Source organism: Nicrophorus vespilloides, unplaced genomic scaffold (assembly GCF_001412225.1).
Source record: "Nicrophorus vespilloides isolate i.1.1-1 unplaced genomic scaffold, Nicve_v1.0, whole genome shotgun sequence".
Taxonomy (NCBI): domain Eukaryota; kingdom Metazoa; phylum Arthropoda; class Insecta; order Coleoptera; family Silphidae; genus Nicrophorus; species Nicrophorus vespilloides.
In genome coordinates this window covers 781781-809127 of record NW_017100101.1, presented here as the reverse complement: position 1 = coordinate 809127, position 27347 = coordinate 781781, and the positions used below count along the sequence as shown (strand labels likewise).

General features: G+C 34.2%; 1 protein-coding gene across 12 annotated transcripts; it reads right to left on the bottom strand.

Moving 5' to 3' along the window:
- Positions 1–27329, bottom strand: LOC108568051 (protein kinase shaggy). Of its 12 annotated transcripts, none has more exons than XM_017928920.1 (9): positions 27165–27329; positions 7709–7899; positions 6818–6901; positions 6475–6525; positions 5301–5411; positions 4765–5196; positions 3407–3463; positions 2429–2630; positions 1–728 (listed from the first exon to the last, which is right to left on the bottom strand). In XM_017928920.1, the coding sequence occupies exons 1-9, from the start codon at positions 27208–27210 to the stop codon at positions 562–564; spliced, it is 1341 nt and encodes a 446-aa protein (XP_017784409.1). In that variant the 5' UTR covers positions 27211–27329; the 3' UTR covers positions 1–561. The 12 variants fall into 12 exon arrangements, with proteins under 12 accessions (XP_017784409.1, XP_017784408.1, XP_017784407.1 ...); XM_017928919.1 differs by lacking the exon at positions 27165–27329 and adding an exon at positions 24293–25375; XM_017928918.1 differs by lacking the exon at positions 27165–27329 and adding an exon at positions 24293–25374 and having other exon boundaries at positions 7709–7911.
- Between the last annotated feature and the right edge of the window lie 18 nt (positions 27330–27347).

Genomic DNA, 27347 nt, shown 5'->3' with positions numbered 1-27347 from the left:
TTGTGGGTGGATCGAGAGGAAACATTTACGAGAGCATACAAATACATGTTAATTTAGAATAATGATGATTTACAAAAAAAAAAAATCGGAAATAGTCCTCCCGTCCTTATTACGCGCGCAATATAAACGTCAAAGAGCAGGAAAGGTGTCTGAGATAATCGAACTAAAAGAAGAAAAAACACACACACACAAGAGATCCACACCCGGGGTGATGATATTACTAATCGTTAAAAAGATATATATAGAGAATGAGAGACTGATAGAGAGATAGGTAATCGAATGATCGTGTAAAGGGGACTGATTTTTTTTCTCTTCAGAAATAAAATATATAGACTGGCATAATATGACATAATTCTGACACTCCTGGTTACACACTACGTTATATATATATTATATTTTTTTTGTCTCGTAATTGTATCATTTATCATATATCTCGTGTTGTTGCTGTCGCTTTTCCTTTTTTCCATTCTTTTTTTGTTGTTGTTTTTTGATGTTGTTGTTGTTGTATGTTGCTGTTGTATATGTTTATTATTATTTTCCGTGTTTCTTTTTTTGGACTACCTAAACTATGCTCGATGCCGCTGCCTGTTGGGCGGGTGCCGCTGGTGCCTCATTTCCGTCGGCGGTCGCCGCCCCCGATGTTCCCGCCCCATCCTGTGGACTATTCGACGCATCCTGTGATCCCCTCGGTATCAATATCGAATTCAAATTTGATTGAATGTTCAACTCTGCAAAACAAAAATAAAACATTAGCTTTACATCGAAACCATCTACATTTACTCAATTTTATATCATTAATTAATATTGATGACAATATACCAAATCACCGGAGCAACACTGAAAACGTCAAGGGTCACCGAAGAGATTTATAGCTACTGTCTTTATGCCACGTATCATATTTTTGGAACATCAAACTATTATCACTATCAAGGTCAGCAGTGAACAATGGAATAATCACAGTTTTGACATAATATTTGATGTATTCTTGGCAACTAACAACAATGATATTATATTGTAATCTGAAATACTCGGTCACTATTGACAATTGAACCTACTTTCAATAATATCACAATATTACAATTGAAATGAAATATCTTTTGAACAATGTATTTGAATAATTGAATTGTTCCATTCAAAATATTAGAATGCAATATGAGCAAATGTACTTAATAAAATTTAGAAATAATATCATTTTCTGAAAATAGACACTTCATTTAACATTTACAACAGCCGATCGTAATCGGAAATTCAAGTTCATACTTTTTTTTCTCTCTCTTCGACTATTTCAACAAAAGTCGATTTGCTCGTAAAAATAAACGGCGATTGGTCTGAAATATGCCGCACCTGTTAGAATCCAAAATCCATGGTTAAATACATCTTTGCGAGATTTATAAATAACGCGGCGAAATAAAAAAAAATAGGCAAGGAAAATGACGGATTGTTGTCTCGATCTGAACGGGAACGTCCATTTCGAAACGTTCATTTTAAAAATAAATGGAAGATTAATTCAGATTACTTCATCATCGCAACATCTAAATCCGTTCCGAATTCAAACATCAAACTAGATACGTTTTTAAACTTAAATACACATTTTATGATACATGGTAATTTCCTTGTGTATTATCATCTGCACAAGTTACTTGGCAAGAATCACTTATGATTATGTTTATTTGAAAATTCTGATTGATTCTTTATGCGGAAACGATTTTTGAAAAATTGATAGCTATTTAATAGGGATAAAAACTAATTGATGATAAACGAATTTGTCGACGGGTGATCAATCACGGTTTCTGCGTTGTTGCCGAAACGGTGGACCATAAAATCTGCCAGATATAAAATATGACCCATATTCGAAATTGATTTATAAATAACGGCCTTACGAGATGCGAATGCTAAAATAATTATGATCTCAGTTCGATAAAGAATTCAGCATGATGAAAATAATTATGAAAAAAAAGATCATTATACATTTTATCCAATATGCAAATGTAGTGAATTGATCTAATTAAAGAATTGAACATTTCATCACTATTGAATATTATGTATTTCTAATGCTGTTGAGGAAATGTAATTTGTGACCTAGTGAGAAGTTAGCTTATGATTACTATAACCTTGATAATAAACTTCCCGTTCAATTAAGATTCGCATACAATATATACTGAAATCAAAGTGCTGCGCAACCCTTGTTTTGAATGATAACCAAAGTTTCGGTGCTGCTATCAATCCCGTTAATTAGTTAGTAGCATAATAAACCATTCAAGATAAGTTTCAGGTGATTCGATATTTGAAGGGCGTGTCGATGCGCAAGAATCCAAACCTGCGTGAAACCATATCCAAAAAAGTTTTTGCATAAGTTGCGTTTCATTGGGTTAAATCCTGCATCCGGGTGAGACGGCGACGTATTCATCTTTTGCTGTATCTTTCTTACCATGTTCAGTGAAGTTGAAAAGCGGCGGCAGCTCATTGCCGTTGGGTAGACGGGTGTTCCTCTCGCGCAGCTCGCTGAAGAAGGAGTGGGCACATGCCTGCAACGGACTGATCCTGGATGACGGCGTGTACTCCAGGAGTCGTGCCACAAGGTCGATGGCCTCCGGCGGGGTGCGGGCCCTAAACACCTGCAGGACACGTTTCTACTTTCAGCAACAAAAAAGAAGAACAAAACCCAATCACAAAAGACACCACTCAATGAAACTTTTCTCTAACAAAAACAATAAAAAAAATCATCGGCAGCAACGGTTCGCCGCGAAATTGACAAAACGGAAAATATTTCCAAAAATTGTAACAGATATAACAAAAAAAAAATAGTAATCATCGGTACAGAACATAAAAATTGGGACTGTATTAAACAAAAACAGATCAAAATTTTCTCCAAAAAATAATAGAGAATAGAGCAGTAACGTAAAACAAAACAAAAATATTAAACGATATACATGTTCGTCAATTTCTCTCGTGTGTACAAAGGACATCGTTTCTCATCATCTCCAACGACATCTGGGAGACAACGAAGACGTAGCGCGCACAGAACACACAAAATGCGCGTTTTTTTTTCCTGGCGATGATCACGCTTTCTTCTTCTTCGCTTCGATTCAGTTTCGCTTTTAAATTCGTATGAAAGTGTAATGCTGCTAATGCTTGGTTAATCTGGGGGACAAGGACAAGATGAACGAATCAAAGAACACTAAATGTCGCTTCTGCTGCTGCAGTTGTTAGTAAATAGATACAGCTCACGGAGTATGTACAAAAATGCGTTGCTTTTATGTGGTTAAAAAAATAACAATGCGTTCTCTCGCTCGTAAGTAAACTTTCGCACACCAAAAACAAAACGGATCGATTTTCCACCATCAAAAAAATATTTTTTTTTGTACGCAACACAAGAAAAAACAACGGCCATCCTCGACGCACTTACGCGTATCTTTTGATGCTCGGTGGTGCATTTTGGGAGCGACATTCGTTCCAGCAATGACTGCAAAACAGAGGTCCATGTCAATATCGTACAAATCGAATCGCACAAACACACACAGATGGCAAAAACCCACAACAAACTCCTGAAGTTAATAAATGTAATCATCAACAATCAAATATAAGAAAAACCAACGAAACAGTTGTTAGTGGTTTAAACACGCGAAACAATCGAAAAAGAAAACTTCCTTTCAACTGAATATATGATCTTCACACAATTAATCGAAAATTTAGAGTCATCAATATATTTTTTTCTTTCAATTCGATTAAAACATTCTTTCAAATAAACCAAAAACGATATTTATTCTAACAATCGAAGTGGTTTATTGCTCTTGTAAGCATGCAGATATTTGCGAAACAAGGCATGAATACTTTGTATGTAGCCACAATTAATAAACCAAAGTCTGATATATCAGCTACATTGAAATTAACCCTTTCATCTTTAACAAAGCAGTAAGCTTAGAAACACTAAGCAATGAACCTTCGATGCGTATTATTATTGCGAGCAGAAATGTTCGATGAGCAAAATGAATAACCTTAATTTGAATTTGCGCAAAAATGGGGAGATGAACTGTGGAGCATCAGCAGCTTAGCATAATTTGCAGTCCGAGCGCAATTATTTCCACGAAGCGAAGAGATACACCTTTGTACACAATTTTTAAATCGCCAAGTCCCCCAATCATCTATTCATTGCAATTTGCGCAAAATTCACGCAGTCGTAATGCCGTGACCTCATCCTCATCCATTCAGCAGACCAACCAAACGTGGGTGGGCCAAAGTTGAAAATTGCTCAATTGATGATGATGATCATCATCATAATCGTTTGCTCGCTACGCTCTTGAATCTTTTAATTGCTTTTGTTTAAAAATAGTCCAAAAAAAAAAATAATATTATAACATTCTATGTAACACGTCGTACATAGAAACATCGAGAGAAAAAACATAAATACAATACGTCTTTTTCAGTGGTGCGATTGAAAACTGAGAGAAAAATTTGGGCACGCAAATTAACACCGCACGGCCTGTTTCACCGATGGTTGATTTACTTTTTTAATACAGCCTGAATAAAATACGTGTATTGCTCTGCTTAACTTTTGGCTGTGGCGCGCTGAAGCAGCTTGGCGTTAAGCGAGGCATTACCGTATGTACCACACGACCCGGGTCCGGTGTAAGCGGTGAACTGGTGCCGTTCGATGTTAAATGCGTGAAAAGTAAAATAGGTAAGAGATAGAGACAGATGAAAATAATAAATTTGAAATGAAACGAAAAAAAAAATAAAAAAAATAATGCAAGAATATGGTCTGACCTGCTGCCAGGGATGTGATTTGATCTGTGGAAATTTGAATTCGGTGTAGTTTGGATTCATTTCGCGGATCTGCTCCCTGGTTGGTGTGCCGAGTACCTTGATGATTTCGACTAGCTGGTCGACACCTGAGTCGCCTGGGAAGATCGGCTGACCGAGGAGGAGCTCGGCTAGAACGCATCCAGCGCTCCAGACGTCGATCTTAGTGGTGTAGTCGATGGCCCCGAATATCAGCTCTGGGGCTCTGTAGTATCTGCTGCAGATGTACGAGACGTTCGGCTCACCTTTGACCAGGTGCTTGGCGCTTCCGAAGTCGCACAGCTTCAACACGCCGGTGTCCGGGTCCAGAAGAAGGTTCTGCGGCTTGATGTCCCTGTGGCATATGCCTAACGAATGGATGTACGCCAACGAACGGAACAACTGGTACATGTACAACTGGAACATCATCATAAATCATCGTAGTCAGAAGAACAAGCAGAAAAAACGGAAATCAACAGCATAATGTCACCGCATATCGTAAGCTACTACCCGTCACGTACCTTTATAAAGCTGATGGGAATTGTCTGTTTTGATTTACTGTAATATCTTGCCACTTTGTACACCGTTTCCGGTATGTATTCCAATACCAAATTCAGGTATACTTCGTCTTTCTAAAAAAAAAGAGAATAAAAGAACATTATAAAACCAATTAAAATCATACACACTAAAAACTAAATTTTACAAGAAAATCATCTCCGAAACACAAATCCTTTCCATCCACTCTTAACAAAAAATATTTGTATACTTTTTTCGTTCTCAATATTAAATCCATACATAAGTACTTTTTAACTAAAAGAATTAAAAAATAGAATCAGATGAAAAGGATCTTATATAATTTCGGTGATTCTCCTAATTGCTTCTTTCGCAAAATTCCAGGCTTCTATCACCCAAAAATATATAAATATAAAAAATATATAGACTTCCACTAATTAGCGAAAGCGATGCCTGCAGTAGTAATTAAGTAGTAATAGTACAAGTAAACCTAAAATAAACGAAAACCAAACCAAACGAGAACCCAAAGGACTACAACCTCTGAGTTACCTACAAGAGATACAAACCAAATAAAACATAAAAGTAAAATGAACGTAAAGAAGAGAAGAGAAAAAAAGAGAAAAGTATTGTCAGAAAGAATAAAAAACAAAAAATAAAGTGCTTGCATGTTAATCCACAAGAGGGGTGGGATGTGGCCCGTGTCACCTATATATAAATATAACCGATTCATAATTTTCTCCCTTTTTTTACATTCTCTGAGGGATCTAGTTTAGTGCAAAAATTCGTTTCGACTTGTCTATTTCTATTATTCACCGATCGCTCCGAATCGAAATTTTAATATTACGAGCGGATTTCTACGTTACCAGCGTTAACAAATAAAAACAGAACATAAAATAAAGTTATAAAACCAAATTTAATTTAATTAAAAAATACAACAAAACCAAACTATATCGCTTATTGTTACTGCATGTAATAGTTGTGTGTTGGGATCGATACATGTGTGTGTGTATTCAGTTATGTAAGAATGAGAAGAATCTAAAATAAAATTATATATAAAAGGAACGAAAGTGATGAATTCGATAGAGCAAGTAAGAAAAAACGGCGGGGTTTTCGGGAGGTTTGGTAACATAATATTTATTTTGTTTTTTTTTGTTGTTGGCAAAAATCGGGACACAACCATACCTGCGAACTTTGACTCATCAAAATGCTCAAATTGCACGGAATCACCGCCCTCTAAACACACAAACACTTTCGGTGTAACAAAACACCGCTCGGAACAGAAAACAATACTCAAAAAGTAAAGTAGTTATATAAAATGAAAAAAAATCATACTACATATTTCTTTTTAATGATATGAAAAGAGAAAAAACTACTAATCAAAAATAAAACGTCATCCTACAAAACCAAATAATACTTTGTTCTAGAATTAAGAAGAAAGAAGAAAAAAAACAAAGAAGTGATTCGGAGGGACGTAACAACAAAAATTCGTAAGGTAGAAAAAAAAAATAGAACTTATTCGACTCACCTTATCACCACTAGAATAAAAGAAATATTTTAGTTTGACTATGTTACAATGTTCGAGCCTCCTCATGATTTGTAACTCGCGATTCTGAAAAGAAAAAACAAAATAACAATTAGTTTCAACTACACATTATCAACTGATAATTATTAATAGGCTAACCACTTCAATTAATAATACTAATAAATCTATTACATACATAGTATATATTAAGTAACTCCTCAAATACTCGTATCAATATAAGTACATTGTCTAGTACGCTTAGTGAGTATAGGACTTAATAGATGGCGTTGCAGTCAAAGTATGTTTCTTGCATTAAATATATTTTGTACATTACATTTACTATGACCAAAATTTTAAAAATTTATACAAACAACTAAATTTATAAGATTGTAAACATGGTAATAAAATAAATGCACTATGATATTATTTGATACAAGAAACATTAACCATCTGCTAATATTAATTCTGAACTGTTTATTCAAATTAATGTTATTTAATAAGAAAGTAATACCAACAGTCGCTACTAATAACATCAAACAATATTGAACTACATCACATGACGTTTGTATACAAAAATGTTTTTTTAATGCTAATTTAAAATAATATGAACTTGAAAGTCGCTAAATTTCACTGTTAATTATTAATATGCACAATGATTTTTGGAATGAAAACGAAAATAATTAAAGATTGTCATAAAATTATATATGTTGCCGATAGATGTCTTTCCAACCTTATGCATTTTAAGGTAACCTTATCAACAGTGAAGTATGTTTTGAAGTATCTTTACAAAATGGACATCTTATAAATAATTCATGATCATCAATGTATGATCTTTGGAAGTAGCGTATTTTTGTGGTTTGTTGTATAGAATGATATAAGAAAAAAAGTATTTACCTTAAATCTCTTATCTTGAAGTACTTTCTTGATCGCGACCATTTCGCCATTGTCGCAGAGCTTCGCCTGGTAGACGACGCCGAAGCTGCCATTTCCTATCACTTTGGTGTCGGTGTAGGAGACTTCCTGAGGCCTGTCCGGTCCCTGGCCCGGTGTCGCCACCACCGTAGTCACTTTGCCCCCGTCTTTACCTGAATAACCACCAGTAAACAGAAATAGACTCGGTTAAACATATGATATAAACCAAAAAGATAGCAAAATAGTATAAAAATAAATTAATTAAATAGGGTAGAAGGATCATTTGGAATCACACGGAAATATTGTGCATAATTTCACTATAATTAATAATTTACTAAAATTGCGAGTTTTATTACAACATCCAACAATCATTAAACTGCAATAAACGCTTTCCTGAAAATCTCTTTGTTCATTCAGTAGATGAGAATTTTTCAGTATATGAGAATACTTTTTTTTTAATTATTGATAATATATGCAATAAATTTATTATGAATGTCCCGGCCGACACCTAATTTGGCCAAAGCTTCGGATAAATATGTTAATTATTATCGGAGAGAAGTAAACTGCGTTCTTTCCTTAATAGAAATACTCTCTAGATTAATTACCTCCAGCGTCGGGCGACTCCTTAAGAGGAGCGGAGGTAGAAGTAAAAAAAAAACAAAGAACTGCGGTATTGCAATTTCAAGGTGAAGGAGAAATGAAGTGTCCCGAGGAAAATCGATGGTCTCTAATGAAATATCCATTAGAAACAGCGCGAACGAGAGAGTAATTTAATATTGAAAACTTTGAAATTAGCAGAAATTAGCATCGATTATGCAACACTTTTACTATCGAATGCTTTAATGAGCACCAAAAATAGAGGAAAGCTGTCGATATTATTTTTTTTTTGTTTCTTTTCCGATACACTTAACCTGTCACTTGCTTTTCCTCGGTGAGCACGATGTCGTTACTGCGCGGTCCCGGAAACGGCGGCGCGCTGTGCTTCTGCATCGTTTCCGGTTTCGGGGCTCGCACTGCTGAGTCTGGATGATTCAGGTTGCACGGAAGAAATCGACGAAAATACGTGACATTTCCAGACGGACGGACACGACGCACAGACAGCTCCTGTGTCTGACACTAATGGCACGTCGAAAATTGAAAGGGACAAAATTTACTGTTATTATCATCATTTGTTGTTGTTACGGGAGGGTTTAAAACAAAAAACGACCATCCCATCCTTGAGTTTGTTTATGTTGTTCTTCCATGAATCGCAGAACGAAACTATGAAGACGAGGTGTAAAACTGTGTATAGTTAAGTCGGTGTTTAATAAAGATCAGGACCGTCCATTAATCCGCAAAGACATGGAATATTTCGTGCAACATTTTAGTTTTGTTTGCATATTTTCATTTCACCGAAATTACAAACCGAAATGTTACAAATCAATTGATAATACATAGATAACTTGCATATGGTACAAAAATCCAACATGATATAAGTTTTTATCAACAAAGTATTTGTGATTATTGATTCTATATAAATTAATGTGATTATTGATTGATGTAAGTCAACTAAAAACTAAGCAAACCTAGACAATAACAGAAATCAGAAATGAAATTAATAATTTTAGATTTCTTTATTATGTATTCAGATGTTTATTTACTATTATCATGAATGATTAAATAAAAGTTGTCATTAATCGGTAATAGAAGAATGGTAATTTATGTAACTGAAAACACTTTGAACTTGATAATTATAGATTTTGTTTATATGATTTGTGTAATATGTGGGGAAAAGTTTACTATAACTTATTACCAAAAAGTTGCGGGCATCTTAAACGAGTCGTATGAAGAACTTACTGAAAGATCTGCGAATCCGCCTCCAGTAACCCAAAAACTTGGAGCCTTTGGACACGTTCTCGGTCGAACCGCCGCCAGCGTCCCTTTTACTTTTGCCACAGCCGTGATCATCGTCGTTGTTATTATTATTATTATTATTGTGATGTCGATGATGGTTGAGCACATCGCCGAAGGATTTTGATCGCGGTTTGTCCGGTTTATAGGCGACATCCAGCGCGGACATCGAACGCGTATGCGGACGATCTGAGGAGGCGGCGCCGGCTACGTCGAGCGTCCCGACGCCGACGATCGCATTGTTCTTCGCGTTGAACTTCGGCGCCATCTGAGCAGATGCTCGTCGAGTGAGCTGCGCTCTCAAAGAAAACGTCTGCCGCCCCGCAACATCATAATCACAACATCACGTGAATTATTAACACTTTCGTGGATGCAAATGAGCAGAGAGGATCGCATTACGCAAGGCGATCCTCCTCCTTTCATACCGTTTTTATTATTATTTTTTTTTTCAAAAAAAAAACAGAAGTAACAGTATTGTGTCTCCCCGTAAGGTCACCACCGCATGCTACGACGACAACTCATTATTTTGTCTCATCCTCGACAACCGGACACAACATATTTCAGTTCTTCAATCGAAATCAGAACTCGAATGGTTTGCACATCTGCTTCAATTTAGAGCTCTCATGTTTACCGATTCTATTACATCCTTTGCATTAGCTATTAAGACTAGCGTTCAGATTACAAAGTCCAGAAATTTGCAAATTAACCATCATAAATAAAACATTCAAATATTCAATTTCACACCAAACTTTGAAATAATTATCTAAAATTATTTACGAAAAAAAATTAACAAAAACGTTAAAACTAAATATTGAAAATTTTCCACCAAAAAATATTAAAATAAATATATTAAACTCTTGTTTCATTTATTCAGTTTAATTAATTTGGTATTCATTTTTCTTAAATAAATAAAATCATAAGTTTCAATACTGCAAATTCAATAATTATAAATTATATATTAAAACTGAATAGAGAATTGCAACTCTATTTATATATATTTTTAATATATAAAACTAAATTGCATTGAAAAACGCAGAAAGTTGAGAGAGCCCAAGAAGAGGCATTGCGCGCATTTCATCCTTTTTAATCTTACAAAGAGCAGTTGGACGCGGGCCTGACCCGAAGTCCTAAATCTTCCGAGATTAAATTGGCCGAATGCGAGGAGAAGCCGTCATCAAAAACCCGTTGCCAAGTGGAAAAAGGAAACGAACGACGAAAGCAAAACAATGCAGTTCCACGAACAATCGAGACACATAAATTATTGCCAAACGCGGAAAGACGGATCCCTTCCTTCTTTTATTTATTTATTTCTCTCTCATCTGATATCGATTTTGTTAAAGACTTATGTGTATACTTAAAATTTGATAGGGCAGTAGAAGATGTATATTTTAAATCAGATATTGATTCAGTTAACGAAGTTGTATGATTTAATCCCACGGATTAGAAATTTAGGAAGTTCTGACCCTTCAAAGGGTTAATTAAAATCTATTACTTATAATTGTAATACGTTTTTAGTTCAGTACAATTGATTTAAAGTATCATATTTTGCCTAATTATAAATTAGATCAAAATCTCTTAATAAGAATAAACTGACAGAAGAAAATAATCCTTATAGGTCGTTTGAAAGTTATTTCAAAGTTATTGGATGATCACGTTAACAATTAGCAATCTCTTCAATTAATATGCAGATTGTTACAAATTACGACGTATTCGAGCGGTTTTTTTTTTAAATGGGAAATCTGGAGCATTATTGCCACTTTCGATCCAATCCATTCTAATCTTCGTGCATGAATCAATTAATGATCGAGAATATTGAATTCCATCCGCCGTTGGAATGAGATTTGTGGTATGCACGGGATGATGGATTCCCGAAATCTAAATTTAACATCATCGTGTCCACGAGGTAACTAATTTTAGTTTGGCGACTACAGTTTCGGAAAAGTTGAGAGAACCTCGCAATCGATTTCTGATTATCGTACGACACACGTCGTTGTGCACTATGTATATTATAATCATCCAACAATGGGTAAATTATTGAAAAAGAATAATCACAAAGAACGTATTTTTGTTGCAAAGTCCATTATTTTCGACGCTGCACAATTATTTCCTAATCAATAATAATGTCCGTTCTCGTCACTGTCTATATACTAAAGCGCTAGGTGCATCCAGCCAGGATATGACAAATACCTGTAATTGGATATATAAAAAAACCGAAGCGCCGCATAGTAAAAAGAGAGAACTTGAAACCTGAAAATATAATGTAAACCATGACATCCATTTGAAGCTTATTTATAAGAAAGAAGAAAACATCAAAAAAAAACTTGAAACCCAAGATAAGTTGAAGCACTAAATATTTTATATTATCGAAATAAGTACGAAGAAGAAAAGACATAATCAAAAATGCATAGAAATAGTACAAAACGTGAAACCCAAACTAAAAGTTGAAAAAAAAAACTTTAAACAAATTATTGTTAAATATTGATCAATCTTCAAACAGATTAAACTAAATCAAATATGGAAAAGACTAAATGCAATAATGTTAACTTATGAAATAATAAAAGTAACATAATATATAAAAACATTTTGATGTTGAAAACTGAAGTTTAGTTGAAAAATAAATTGAGATTTAATGGAAATCGATCGACATATTCTGACACGTGTTATTTGGATACTAAATAAAAATACAATTAATTGAAAAACGCAATGACGATGAGTACAAAATACCACGTAAAGACGAACATAAGTATATAAACGAGACCATAACTAGAGTGCTCTAAAAATAAGCTCGAGGAAATAATAATAAAAAAAACAATTTCAAACTTATTCAACTTTGGCTAATGGAAACTCGAAATAAAGAAAGAAATAGAATAACACGGTTGTATGGCGATAATAAAGAGAAACACATACAATGGGAATGATCAATAAACTACGTGTTTGCTTATTAAAAATTGAATCAAGTTGCGTGTGCTTACGTAACCTGTTTTTCTTATAGTTAAAAAAAAGGCGTAATTTCTCCATTCTGAAAAATCTAGATTTGATGAGATATGGAATGGAATTATAGTCAAATATGTTCAATGATTAACAGGACAGAGACGTATATTCCGACTAAGTGGCAATAATTGCAAAGGCAAATACCGCACACAATACACGAATGTAAGTTTAGAAAGATAACTCCCAAAAAAAACTATAAATTTTGCATTAATCATCGCACTCTATATATAAATGATATAGAGAGAATCATCAAATTTGATTTAAAAACTAGTGAAAAACTTGATTAATCATTTAAATACTATTGGTTTTAAATTAGTAAATGTTGTGAGTAATATAACAATTGCGTCCAAATGCGACTGAATCACAAACATGTTTCTCGTTTTACCCTTATCTAAAAAAATACACACTAATTTATGTAATCCGTTATTTAAACTACTTCAACTCTATTTAGACGCTGCTGTAAGTCTTGAAATAATCTCGTATCTCTTGTTATTATTATTGCTACACAATAATTAAATCGCATACCAAATTCATCTTAGACAAAGTAGCTGCTTATCTGCTTTAGACTTTATACAAGTTGTTTTTGTATTGAAAGTATCACATTGCACACATTATTACAATTAAAATTACATTTATATGTTTAAATTATTAAAGCGAATCTCTTGTTTCTCAAAACATTACAGAAGACTAATATCAAAGTAAACAAAGATTTTTTTAACACAAAGTTAAATTTCCATTATAAGTACAAGAAGTGGGCATTGTCAGCTTTCTACATTATTACTTACTTACTCAACAACTATCAAATTAGTATTTTAATTAAATTAATTGTATTTTGAACTAAAAGTTAAAAAAAAAATAAACGATGTTCGTTGTTATCGTTACTGCAATTAACGAAACGAGACTTTTATAAATAGATATCGATTATGTAATGAGAACTGTTAATTGCATATATACTTTATAACAGAACCTATCTTCGCTAAAAAAAAATCTATTTTCATATATAATGTATACAACATAAATGGAAAATAAACGAGTCTATTGTGATCAATTAAAACAATGGAAACTTCAAGGTTATTTGCATTTTTAATGAATGCATTTCCATTTAATTCATCAACATAATTGGGTAGAAAATAATAATTACAAAATGTTCAATCACGCATTTTAAAAGATTAATCAATTTTAACACTTATAATTTTTAAGGCTCAAATCGTGTTTAAAAATGCCTTCAATACTTCAAAATGCAGTTTAAAATTATTTTTTAACGCCACAATTGTTATAATTCGTGTCATAAAAAGAGGTAAATAAAAAAAACTATTGCAAATGTCAAAGTTTAACTTCAAGGTAACACACTTATTGTTATTGATTTGTTATTGAAATTAGTAGAATAACTTAATAATCTTCTAATGCATACATATCACATATTATACTGTGTTGTTAAAGTTATGTAATGATTAAAAACAAACCAATTTTATATCCAATGTCGGTCAAATTTTAATTATTTCAGAAACTTACACTAATTCCCTATTTATCAAAAAAAAAACTTTCAAAGTAATAGAAAATACAGGAATTATAACCAATAATAAGAAATAGTTATATTATTTGGAATGATTTCAATAAGAATTGATTAAAAAAATTAAATATTGAAATTAATTGTCGTAATTTCGAAATAACATCGGATTCGTATTTGAATGAATTTTAGCCTATGTTAAGACCCAAAAAAGAACAAATGAACTAAGTGTTCGAGTGCAAATAATGCAAGGAATTTAATAGAATCGCTTTTCTCATATATTTTTGTACGTTCTAAATCCAACAGAACTTTATTTACCGTTTGCATTATGCGTAAAGTAAATGTTTGTCATGGACAAACAGAGGGTTCATTTTCGCCTCCTTTAAAAGAAAATTCAAATTGGCCGAACAACAACGAGATGAATACAAAAATAAGCGAAATCACAATGATGACGCACCAAAACACACACAAAAGGAAACTGTACGAAAACAACAGCGAATTTTACTCCTTAATTTGTATATTGAATAAAGAAACTTGATAATTGATAAAGGCCACGATGATGGTGGACGATGTAAGCAGAGGCGAAGTCGCGCACCGACTGATTAGATGAGAGAAACTTCGAGTACAGAGCATACGCAGGTGTGGGATCGCGACCATAGGCGGAACAAAAATACAATGAGAATCGATCTCGAAGGATGAAAAGAAATTTTCAAGGATAACACCGCGGAGATGCGACGGATAATGCCAAGGGAATAGATGCAATTGAACAACTGGAAGTATCATTCTAGTACATTTCCACCATATTATTTTAAGTTATGTTTTTGTTGTTGTATTGTTTGGATACTAAAATGAAGCCGCATATGTAAATCGCGTTCGATCTATTATTTTTACCCTCGTCAAACCATTCATTTCAAATATCGATCGACCATATTATTCCGCATGAATTAATCAGCATCAACGTCACGCTAAATATTTGTTGTTTGTTTTTCACTTTACAATCTACTTAATTACACTTTTAATCATGAATCAATTCAATATTTGAGTTTTCAATAACTAAAACAGAAATTCCAATCGTGAATTTGGCTAATGTTACGTACTGCAAAATAAGAAAACATCTTAATCCCAACACATATTTCATCCGCACAATAACACATCATAAAATATGTCAAAGTGAATTACGAGCTAAACACTGCGGCCGATAAATTACGCAAGAATGTTCAGTTGTTTCTTTTCACGATTCGGTTATGAAATATGAGCTTTGTTATTATTTATTTCGTATTGTTCAATTTAAATAATGCACGAAACAAACTAAGATTGGTCACAAACAAAGTGACATTGCCATAGCGATAATGTCAATAACTGTGTACAGTAGCAATTGCCATTATATTTATTTTCTTTTACAAAAACGAGACCCGTTTCAGCTTTACTTAAACGTAATTATGAGCTTTTAAAAACCGATAAGCATGGATAAATTACCAAAAAAAAACCTCTTAACTCTTAAGTGCTTTACGCATTTAACGAATTAGATACGCCTATTTTTTCAGAGTATAATTAAGCAATTTTCATTTAAAATTATTGAATTCGATAAATTTATAAGTCAATAAGTTCATATTTGTTGCGAACTTCCGATAGATAGAATGCGTTCGCTTTAGCGGAAATATCATGAATCAAAACCATTTTATCGATGCGGTGACCTCAAGAGAAAATCGTTAAATTCTTTCTGAATCGATGCACACGCTTGTATTACGCAAGTGAAACAAGCAACAACAAAAAATGTATTTAACAAACAAATTCTTGATATGTTCAATGCAAACCATAGTCCAATATCAATTACAACCGAATCGGAATACAAAATCGATTAAAACCTAATAAAAAAAAAACGGTATATACATGAATGAGGAAGGCAAATTTACGTGGAAACTGGTCGAAGTGAATTCAACAATATGGAAAGGAGTTGTTCTAAAGTTATTCGGGAGCAGAGTTCGAAACATGCCTCGGTTGCGGAAAGTTAAACAAAATTCGATGAAAACATCCCAGTTAGTGTTGTGTTATATGTTTAAAACTTGAGAGATAAGTTGACTAAACCTCAATTACCGTAATTTATACTTTGAAAATGCACATGAAAGAGCGTTTTCACGCTCTTATGATTTAAAACAATATTTACAATAATCTAAATGCAACGTGCATATTTTTAATTTAAAAAATAATAAATTTGATGTCTTTACCTACTTAATATAATAAATGATTACTATTAAAAAAATCTGCGATTATATTGTATTTACGTATTCACTATTAAGATTATTAATGTCCAGATAAAATCCTCACATTATCAGAATTACGTCATGCATATATTTCTTTTGCATTATTTTCATAAACTATCAAAAAGCAAGCGTTGCATTTTCATTCGAATAATGTTATTTTTTCTCGTTCACGCTTCGCCAAATCCAGCGAACTTATCATAGCATTAATTCCAACAAAACTTACTTTTTCCATACGTGAAAGTTTTTTTTCCTATTCCGTTCTTCCCCAATTGTTATTCATTAAAACATATTAAATGATTAATATTGATTGCGGGTTTCCAAAAGGAAAAGCTGCTGCTGCTGCTCCTCCGAACGTAACGACGGAGCGCTCTCGATCACCTTAACCTTCAAACCCAATCATACGCAGTAAAAAGCCGTCATTTTTGTTTAAGTGCACTAGAATCAATACTAATTACATTTACACCTAATTGCAGCAATTTTTATTAATAATCCGTATGGATTTTGATGGTCAAATAAAAAGGAAACTCGTCGTATTTTTGTAATATTATTTTCTAGTGCACACTCCGTAATTACAGCTATAATGACATGCAAAGGTGACGTCAGGTGACCCAAACTTGTTGTTAATTGGTCGGATTTACCGTTGGCAGATCTTGGTGATCCAAATCAAAACATGCTGAGCTCAAACCAAGTAGTTCAAATCTCCCGCGTAAATCGATGATGACTATTGGATGTAATGTCTTAATAATTGATCATTGTTTTGATAGGAATTTACTTTTTTTGCAATGATTGCAAGTCGTAAATACCAGTTTCATTATTTATATATACAATGATAAAAATAAAATTTTAATGCAGGTTTCATTAAAGCGAATTAAAATTTAAACGAAATCTCTAATATTTATATGGGCAACTCTTTGTAGAATTTTTTTTAAGTACTTACTTTAGGCTTTCACTGAAACAGTATGTGTGTCATGATTTAAATAGCACGAAGAGAAGGCAAACGTAATTAACTAATGCTCTTAGAAAAAAAAATAAGTGCAGAAGGAAAAAGCAAATAATAAATGACTTTATGACTTATTTCGAGTGGTAACAAAAATTTAAGAGCATTTGCAAATATAATACAATCATTTCTGCTTGACTTCGGATTCGGTGCTATATTTAGGTTAAAAGCTAAAAGCAGATATGAACAAGAAAAGCATGGCGAATATTTAACTGTGTGCAGAGAGCCGAAACAAAGGGAGCTTTGATGATAAAGCCCGGTAAATCCAATAGATCGTATAATGGCTAAATCCCATTTTACTCCACTTTTGTTTCACAGCCTATACAAAAATCAATATCAAATCTGATTATAAATACTTTTGAAGAAGAAATAAGTTTTCTAAATAGAATTAAGAATACAGCAATTTGTATCAATAAAACTAAATCAATTAAAATAATTTTATTTAATTGATTTAGTTTTATCACGTAATGTTAAAAACCACTGAAACGTGGAGAAAGACGGAAAAACTGAAAAGTTGTGATAGTAACACAGAAATTTAGTAATGCGTCATTCGGAGTAACAATGCAAGTGGCCATAGATTTGTACACATTGTGCATTAGTTAGTCAATAGAAGTAAAGCAATGAAAGGACACGTTTCCCCCATCTTCTACATTAACGCTCCAAATACACCACTAATAAAAACGCAAGGAGTACAGGCACAGGAACGCATTCCGTCTAATGCAATTATCCCAATTAAGTGGCGCGGTTTCAGCTTCAACGACGTAAACTGGATGCTAATTGCATTCGAAACGCATGCCTGCGCAAATACACGTACGTACATTGTGTTGCGGATAATTATGAGACAAACGCAACAATTCCAGTAATTTTCCGTCGATTTCTATCCATACGCTTTTCCGAACTTCATTACTATTATTTTAGTTGTATTTTCTTCCAAAACATTTTTTTATTAAGACTCTTTGATGCCTCGCAAGTTGATCCATATTAAACAAAATTAAATAAATTCAAACAAATTTTCTTTATTCAGCTTCGCGTTTAATCTTCGCTCTTTTTTGCGTGCGATAAATGAATGTTAAATGTTTCGTTTTCGTCGCCGTTGGATGTAACACGAAGAGACGTAAAATTATCGAACGAGTCCCGTTACGGAGCCTCAATTAAATTCGCCGTTTCGTATTCAAAGCAAAAACAAACAAAACGAAAACAAATAAGTGTAAACGTGGCAGTCACGAGATGTATACATGCTACAACAATAGGCAACAACAATAACAGCAATTACGAGGCGGTACTTAGAACTTCAAGAATAATATCCAAATAAATAAATGGAACGCAGTAATAGAATTATGTTATTATCCCTCGCGCTCATCTTCAATTATATAAATATTTCGTATAGATTTGGCTATGATGCGCTGCCTTTCCTGTTGCCAAAAAAAGGTAGTCATTGGATTTTTCTTAAAGAGGATTTCGCTCTAAAAATGTTACATTTTATGCGTTCTAACATTCCCACGGTTAAATATAGAAATGAAAATTATAGCTTGTAATCAAGATACACTAATTTTCTTAAAATTACTTGTAATTGTGCAAAAATAGATTATAGAGATTTCGATCGAATAAACGCTGCTAAAATTAATTATATGCATTCCATCTTCCACTAAATCTAACGATTGTCATGAAGTTAGTGTACGAAATGTTCAAATACTAATCATATTTACAAAAAAAATATACTGGCAAGCAAGAACCACATTATTTTAGAAGATTTAATGGTAATTTTAAAGAAACCACCCATATGTTATAGATTTTGAATGTTTTTTAGCAAAGTTTGGAAAGTTCGGAGGAGGTATTCACCGATACGTATACATGTAAAATGGATGAATGAAGAGGTTCGTGCTGTTGAGCTTCAATTTCTTGCGATAAGGACGTTCGATTCTGATGAATTGGTTAGTTATCGTTAAAACAGGAAGTGAATTACGTAATTGATTTATGTTGCATTTAGATCATTCTTAACTGGGATGCAACAAAAATACGTACACTGCTCAGTTAGATGGATCGAACGATGGGTTCGTTGGTCATTGATGGGCGGCGCGTCGGAGGCGGTTGTCAAACGGTTCAATGACAATTATTGAGCAAGTCGGTGGCTCAAGTGAACTCGTTCGAATGATTAATGGATGTTTTGAGAACGGTTGCCACACTGTGTGTAACCACTGTGCGTGACCTTGGCAAGGATTTTCGATTATATATACATGCATATATACACAGAGATACATGATGCTCACTTATATACTCACTCACAAACACATCAGCTGCAAGCGAAGGCAATGTGCGAGTGCACTTTGCGGGAATTACATAACCGGGTTCCACGGAACCCGGGATTATTTTTGACCGTCGAAATCGAACGCGTGGGGAGATAGAGAGAGAGAGGAGGGACCTCCACGCCTTCTCAGCTGATCCCGTATTTTTAGGATGCTCCTTACTTTTTTTTTCTATTCGGAAAAATCATACGTACACCGACCACTACTACGTACCGAAAAATAACCCCAACGGACGTCATTGTGCAATTAGCGAAACAGCTGGACGATTTGACATTTATTCAAAAATTCGGACCAGAAAAGCCAACGAGATGAGAACGCATACTTCAAACGAATACCGGATAAATTGCGTAGAAAGAAAACGATACATTATAATGAAATAATATATTATCATAAATTAATATTTGAGAAAGAAATAGTGAAAATTTCTATGAATAATAATTCGATGAACCCAAGTTAATAATATTTAATAATTTATGTTTTCAATCAAATTGATAACTAATATTAACATCATTAAATCATTAACACAATGCCAATTTCCAATTGTCCTTAATCATAAAGATATTTTTATAAAAACAAACATTTTTTTGACATATCGGTGAAAAAAAAACATACTTTATATCAATTCTACAACTTATCTAAATCATTTGTTTTGTGATTAATAAAACTCAAAGGTTTAATAAATGTCATGCAGTTTAATTTGACATTATTGGCTTTAATCATAAATAAATACTGGAATATTGATATTTATAATTATTAATAATATAAATTTTATATGTAAATGCACTCAGCGAATGATGTCATTAATCATTCCATTTTTCATAAATTAGTCATCGATATCCAACATACACACAAAAGTCTGTATTAATAATTAATTTGCATGGACTGTAGACCACAGGGTTTTTTACACGTGATTCTCAAGTAGTTAATTTTGAATTTGACATTATTTTATCGATCTCAAGAATCTGTGATCGAGAAGGACAAGGAATAAACAAGAGACGATTAATGAACAATTGACTTTTCGATGGTTGCGCAACGGCACTGTTATCCGGGTGCTTGTAAATTAACATTCAGCAAAATTATATAACAGCCGCCGCCGCCTCGAATGCAACGGTGGCGGCGGGTCGTCGGGTCGAACGAAGAGTGGGCCCTTCTCCTACACCACCGCCGCGTGATTGCCAGAGATATTCGGATCGATATTTCCAACGACGGGCTTACGCAACGTCATCGCATCCGACGGATCGGATCAATATTTCCCCAACTATTTTTACGATTATTTTTTTTTTGTGTTTTCACAAATTTACTTATTTCACGCGATTCACGTTTAACTCAATTAGTTGTTCGACCGAAAAACGACAAACTTCGGATGACCCAAATGTCGATCCAAAACGTATTAAACAGGGCTGCACTGGAGAAGTGAACTAATTTCGAGATAGAAATCGGAGATGACTGTGCAAAAAAGACGTAAACAAGAGCAAAACGAAATAGCATCTCCCCATTTCTCATTGGCCTCCTTCTTCATGTTTCGCTCCGGCCCCGAGAGATATATCTAAAGTATTACGCGATAACACGAAATTAATGTAATATTATCAGTGTCAACGTCGCAGTCTTTTTTTTTTTTATCGCGGATGGAAGTTCGAAGGAAGCGCTCCATGAATATTAAATCCGTGTCTGTTCTATAAAAAGAAAACAAAGATCGTGTGCGTGCGTCCTCATGGAGTGAAACTGTACCTACCAGCTTCGCACCAACAACCTTCGTCGCTTCAAGAACCAAAAAAAAAACTGCGTTTTGGACTGCCATCTACCTATCTTCTTTCGCTCTGTAAATGGATGACGTTCATACGCTCGTAAACTTGTAACAAGTCTTAATAACTTAATAACTCAACGGACATTATAACAAGTTATAGCCACAACCTGTCCGCACTTTATACCCTGAATTAATCAACACGCACTGTAGACTCTAGCTTTAAATTAATCGTAATCCTGACAATTCGTTGTCACCTAGTTAACTTTCAAATTAAGTCATTTCTTATTATAACTTATCAACTCAATAGAACTTTAAAATAATAAATGCGTATACATCATTTTTGTCCAATGTTTACTTGCACGGAGAAAACTCCAAACCCGAAACTTTCACCACTTTCTACCTGCGTCTAAATCTCGTGTGCTTTATAACTACAACGCATACAAATATATTGCTAGCACTATCAGAACGTCGCATAAAATTAAATTAATTACGTAATCCCTGCGCAATTTCGGTTTACATTATCTGGATGTGACTAAAGCAATTTCGGGATCTAATCAGCGAAGTGCACTCCCCTGCGAACTGAACACAAGAGCCGAGCGGATGGTTTATCGCATTGCACAAGACCTTGAACATCTTCTGGGTTGAAATGCTGGAAAACTCTTCTGATTCAAATCAGCTGTTACGTAAACTGTAAACCTTGAATCTTCTTTTTCTTGATGCAACGAGCGAAGGAAACGTGATAAATTGATTCACGTGAAAAACGCAATTCTTATACGGTATTCCCATCTCCATTTAATTGTTCGTTAAAAATATTCAATCACCGAGGTTTACGGTTATTTCCATCGGTTTAGCTATGCACGACAAAATAAAAAGTTAAAACCGTGCGCGGAGGTAATGTTACAAATCCGGAAGACCTTGAAACGAAAAGTGTCATATGTCGGTGTAGCAGCAAAACGAATAATGTGTAGTTTACCTATCGAAAATCCACGGAATGAATATACGATTTTGTTGCAGACGTTAAAACACATGAGAAAATCATCAGCAAACTGTTATTTGAAATTTCTGATGAACGTAATTGCAGGATTCAATTACGATATAATTTTAGTTTCACAGAAGTATATTAAAAAGCAAGTGAAATATGTTTCGACTCAATTTTCTATTTTCTGATACGTAACACTTTTGTTTTCTTTTGAGTACCTATTTGTGAAAACAAAAGTGTCATGTATAGAAATCATGAACAGAAATGAGAATTATAATGAAAAAAATAAGTACAATTTCAATAAAGAATGGATATTAAAAGAACCATCGCTTAAAATTATTAGTGCTTAAACACTTTGCCAGCTCATGTGTAATTTATAAATAAATATACGTACAGTAATGCACAAGTCAATTTGCATATTATGGGAATTAGTGTACTTTCTCTAACGCATGAATGATTAGGATCGATACATAAGTTTTTTTTTTAATATATTCATAATCCCAAATTGGAGATACAATTAAGTAAGCACATTTATAAATATGAAAATGTTTGTAAGTGAAAATATGTCTTTGTTAAATTATAAAACTATGTAAACAGAGAAGCTGTTTGAGAATTGAACTAAAGGTCAATGGAAAATTATATTACGCTGTATTTAAGAAGTTGTTAAATTAATTTAAACCGACTCTTTACGGTTAAAACTTTAAATATCCAAAATAATGGTTATTTTTTAAATGCGCATGGTATATGAATACTTTGATTAAAAACGTTAAATTGCTAACGACTTAAGAGTTTGGCTTTTATTACTAAAAATGAAGATTTAGTTTTAAATAAATGTTGAATATCAAATTCCCACATTATAAAGTTATTCAATTATTTTAAATCAAATTTGATATGCAGAGTAAATGAACTTTCTATCGTATTATTTATTATAACGGTTACATTGATAACGTCAAAACGGTTATTCTTTGTGAATTCGATTAAAGGTTGGGGGAAATCATAATTTCGCCTGCATTCTTTTAAGGCGCAGTTTCCTTTATGCTGCAAAAACGATATTAATTGTAAATGGTCGAAAGGGAATTTCAGCTGTAAATAATAAAACGTAATCGCGGTGACCCGCTGCTGCTCCACCATGTGAAACACGAACAGTTTAGAGTGGTTGCCCCGTCGTCGTCGGGGGTATTGATTATGTGTGCTGCGATCATTACGAAATCGGTATCTCTTTTTCCAGAACGAGCAAACAAAATGAAGGAGCGAGCGCACGACGATGATTGGTCTATTTTATTTCATACATTTTTTTGGTCATTCTTTTTAATCATCATTATCAATGCGGAATGTCGTCCGCAACTAAAAATATGTACATAACGAATTTTGGTCGAGGGGCACAAAGCAATGACCTAGTGAGGTGAAAGAAGTGGGCGGGGATGCAGATAGTGACGGAGCACTTGCGTGCGTGTGCGAGGGAAAGAGACGGATGGATGAAGGGAAGGGAGAGAGGAGGTTATGGCGATGATGCGATGGGTTCGATGATGATGTCGAGCATGAGGAATGATGGGTTACGGTGATGATGATGGGGAGGATTTAATGGGTTGGTTGGTTTCGATGGGTGCGAGGGAATGCGGCATGATTTAACGGGATGGCCGTGTGCGTGTGCAATTGTTTCGGGCTCGAATTTGTGGGCGGCCATGTTTGAAGTGGCGAGCTCCGTCAGTTAGGTTGGATGTGTGCGTGCATGTATGTATGTATGCAGGCGTGTATATATATATATATATATGCGTATATGTATGTGTGTCTGTGTTAAAAGGCTAAGGAACGAAGGGGGGCACGGGGTCTAGGATTGGATTGGCTTCTTCGTCGAAGGGGGAACCCGGGGGTCTTGCTTGGCGTTGAAACTTACTGCTGATTTTGATGCCTCCGAGTGGCGGATTCAACGGCTGCTTATTGCCCTCCGCGAAGGACGTCGTTCTCGGCCTTCCGCTCATCTCACTCCACCACACACACACTCAATATCTTCCACCAAAAATCCCACACTCGGTGTGTCGACACACACGAAAAACGCGATGTATATTCTCTCTATTCGTCGTCGGAGAGAGGATGCTAACTGCTACCAGCTAGCTAACTATGCCTAACTCCGGGCGTCTTACACACAGAATATATATTATATAGCGGCTCGCTATATTATCTATCTATCCTATACGCCGTCCGTGTACTACGTATACGTATATATATATAATGTATCTATTATATATATCTCTCTCTCTATTTGCTATGTAGTATTGTTGTATGGCTCTCTAAGTATGTAGTACGTGGGTACTGCTGCACTTCTCTCGGGTGTTGTGGGAGCAGCTTCGCAGGGTTCTGCGTGCGGCGGCGACAACCACGAAGACGACGTTGATGATGATGGTCTCCCTTTTTCTCAATCACATTTCTTTCCTTCGAAATACCCTACACACTACCTACTTCCTACCCAGCAACGGATGATGATGATCGTGTGATGGATGGATTGGCTGTGTCGCACTCTTGTCCTCCTTTTTGCCACACGCACTATATCTCCTCCTGCAGCAGCTCACTCACGCACACTGAATCTAGCAATAGAGAGTATTATGATGATGTATTGCACCGCCACCGACAGATATCTCTCGCCTTTCTTCTTTCCTTCGCTCACTTCGATCTCCGGAATCTGCAATAGAATCTTCCTCCTTCGTCCTTCTTTCCTTCCACCGCGGCAGCAGGGTAGACTCTCGCGTTCACTCGCTTTTTGTTTGCTGCTGCTGTTCTCGATGATGTGCTGATGAATATCGTGCGGACGCTCACGCGATCTGTTTGGTACACCTCATTATTTGCCACCCGGGTCGACTGTTTTACACCATTTTTATCCGTTCCGCAAATCGCAAACGGGTCTCACCTCACCATTAATTTCAGATGCTCAGACATTGACCCGTTCGTGAAATATCGTGACCAATCACGGCGCGCTTCGCTCTGCCGGCCCGACCCGAACTAATCCCTGGACACCACTCGATACCGGTCGCGCACCCCATCTACCGTCGCATCGCGCAAACCATCCGCACCCATCGAGCACCTTTCCCGCTCAAATTCAAACGTCTCTTCTTTTTATTCCAAACACAAAATCAATAAAAAATTTGATTATGTTTCTATTATTTCACATTTATATCATTTCTTATTTGTTTTTTAATTAATTCATTAAAATAAAACAATTTCATGTGAGAAAATTAATTATTTCTCCAAAAAGTAATTTATATAAAGTATACTATAACAATATATGTTTTAAATACATAAATATTAGAAATTATTAATAATTAGCATTAAATTTTAGTAGTAGTAATAATACAATAAAATATTAACGAAATGTTTATTTTTCTAAAAATAAATAATGATTCTAAAACTATAACTACATTTAATTGGCTCATAACATTTTCTTTAATGCTACTGAAATGTATAAGTATGCGCACAATAAGTATTTATTTGTTATTGATAATTTTAATGTTCCCTCCAACTTTAATTTCGGTTTATTTTTGTTTATTTTGAATAATATCTATATCTTAAATCAACTTGCAAACATATTTATATTGTATATCTTGTTGTTATCTTCGATTGTATGGACTACTCGAAGGTCACAATTCCTTCTTTTCGGTTCAGTTCCTTTTATAACAATTTCCATTGTCACCATCATATTTATATTTGTATAATTGAAAAACAGTAAACTAAATCTGCAAATATGTATCGAGAAAATATTTGAGTTTCGGTAATGCAAGAAGATATGGAATTTAAAAATATTTATAAATCTTTTCCATACAAAATTGTATTTAAATTAGTGAATGACTACAAAATCAGACGTTTTGGCGCCCGCAATTGACATTGTGCTAATGATGGACAAATATTGTGAGAATGCTGAACATTTTTCCAGCGTTCCTAAATACATAGTATATACGTGATGCAAATACTGTAACCATTAAATTATCAGCGTTAGTCATTTACCAAAGAACAAGCGATGAATATTACTATTTAGTCAAATATTAAAGTTTATACGTTGCTATGGTTATAAGAAAAGTACGGTAAAAGAGCTCGTGACGAGAATTTTTTAATCTTTTGTTTTGGTTACAATACTGATAGTCATAAATGGAGAGTAGTGTTTTGATCCGTATGAAATTTCTAAAAAAAACTTTATTTATATAATCTCTATATTATATATAACATTCAATTTAATAAAGAAAATGGGTTTTAAAGTGCATTCAAAAGACGCTTTTTAAATTGCATAACAAGTTGATTGAATTCAAGTCAGGTCACTTATGTTCACGAAGTTCCCCCGAAAAAAAAGCTTAAGCGCATACGACAATATTGACTGAAATTTCGAGCAAAATTCCGTAGCTAATGTACGTAGATAAATAATGAGTTATCGAAAAAAAAAAAAGGAGGACGAAACAATACTACAATCAATGCTATCTCTATCTCTAACCGTTCCAAACTTGAATATTCCTGACGCTCCAGATTGATCAAGATTACAAGGTACGAAAGAGAATAAAAAAATGTGTAAAGTTTTCTTTAATTTGTCACGGAAAACGTTGCAGAATGAAATGAAGAAGTAGAAAAAAAAAACGCATCGCGTCATAAATTTTAATCCAATTTCGACTTTCACTTGTCGCGCGCGCTCTTTGCGCAACTGCACTTTTCATTGTTTAAAGTCTGCATTGTGCAATGTAGATTTGCAACCCTCTACTTTTGTTTTTAAATTTATTATGCAGGTTACTTACCGTGGTGATGCAGTTTGCTGTGCTTATCCGAGTTTCCAAAGACCATCTCATAAACATGAAAGAGTTTTCACTTTTTCACAAAATAATAAAAACAACACACTAAAATTGTTTAAAAACAAATAAAAATTGCGTTCTTTGAGTTTAAAACTTTCGTAGAAATACACAACAAACAATATACACTCA

Bases quoted from the DNA above. Each gene is read 5' to 3' on its own strand.
- LOC108568051 (XM_017928910.1), bottom strand. From the start codon at position 9,884: ATGGCGCCGAAGTTCAACGCGAAGAACAATGCGATCGTCGGCGTCGGG. The intron at 6,902-7,708 runs GTAAATACTTTT...TTTTCTTTTCAG, and splicing joins TTCAAGATAAGAGATTTAAG to AATCGCGAGTTACAAATCAT. The intron at 729-2,428 runs GTAAGAAAGATA...TTTGTTTTGCAG, and splicing joins TTTCAACTTCACTGAACATG to AGTTGAACATTCAATCAAAT.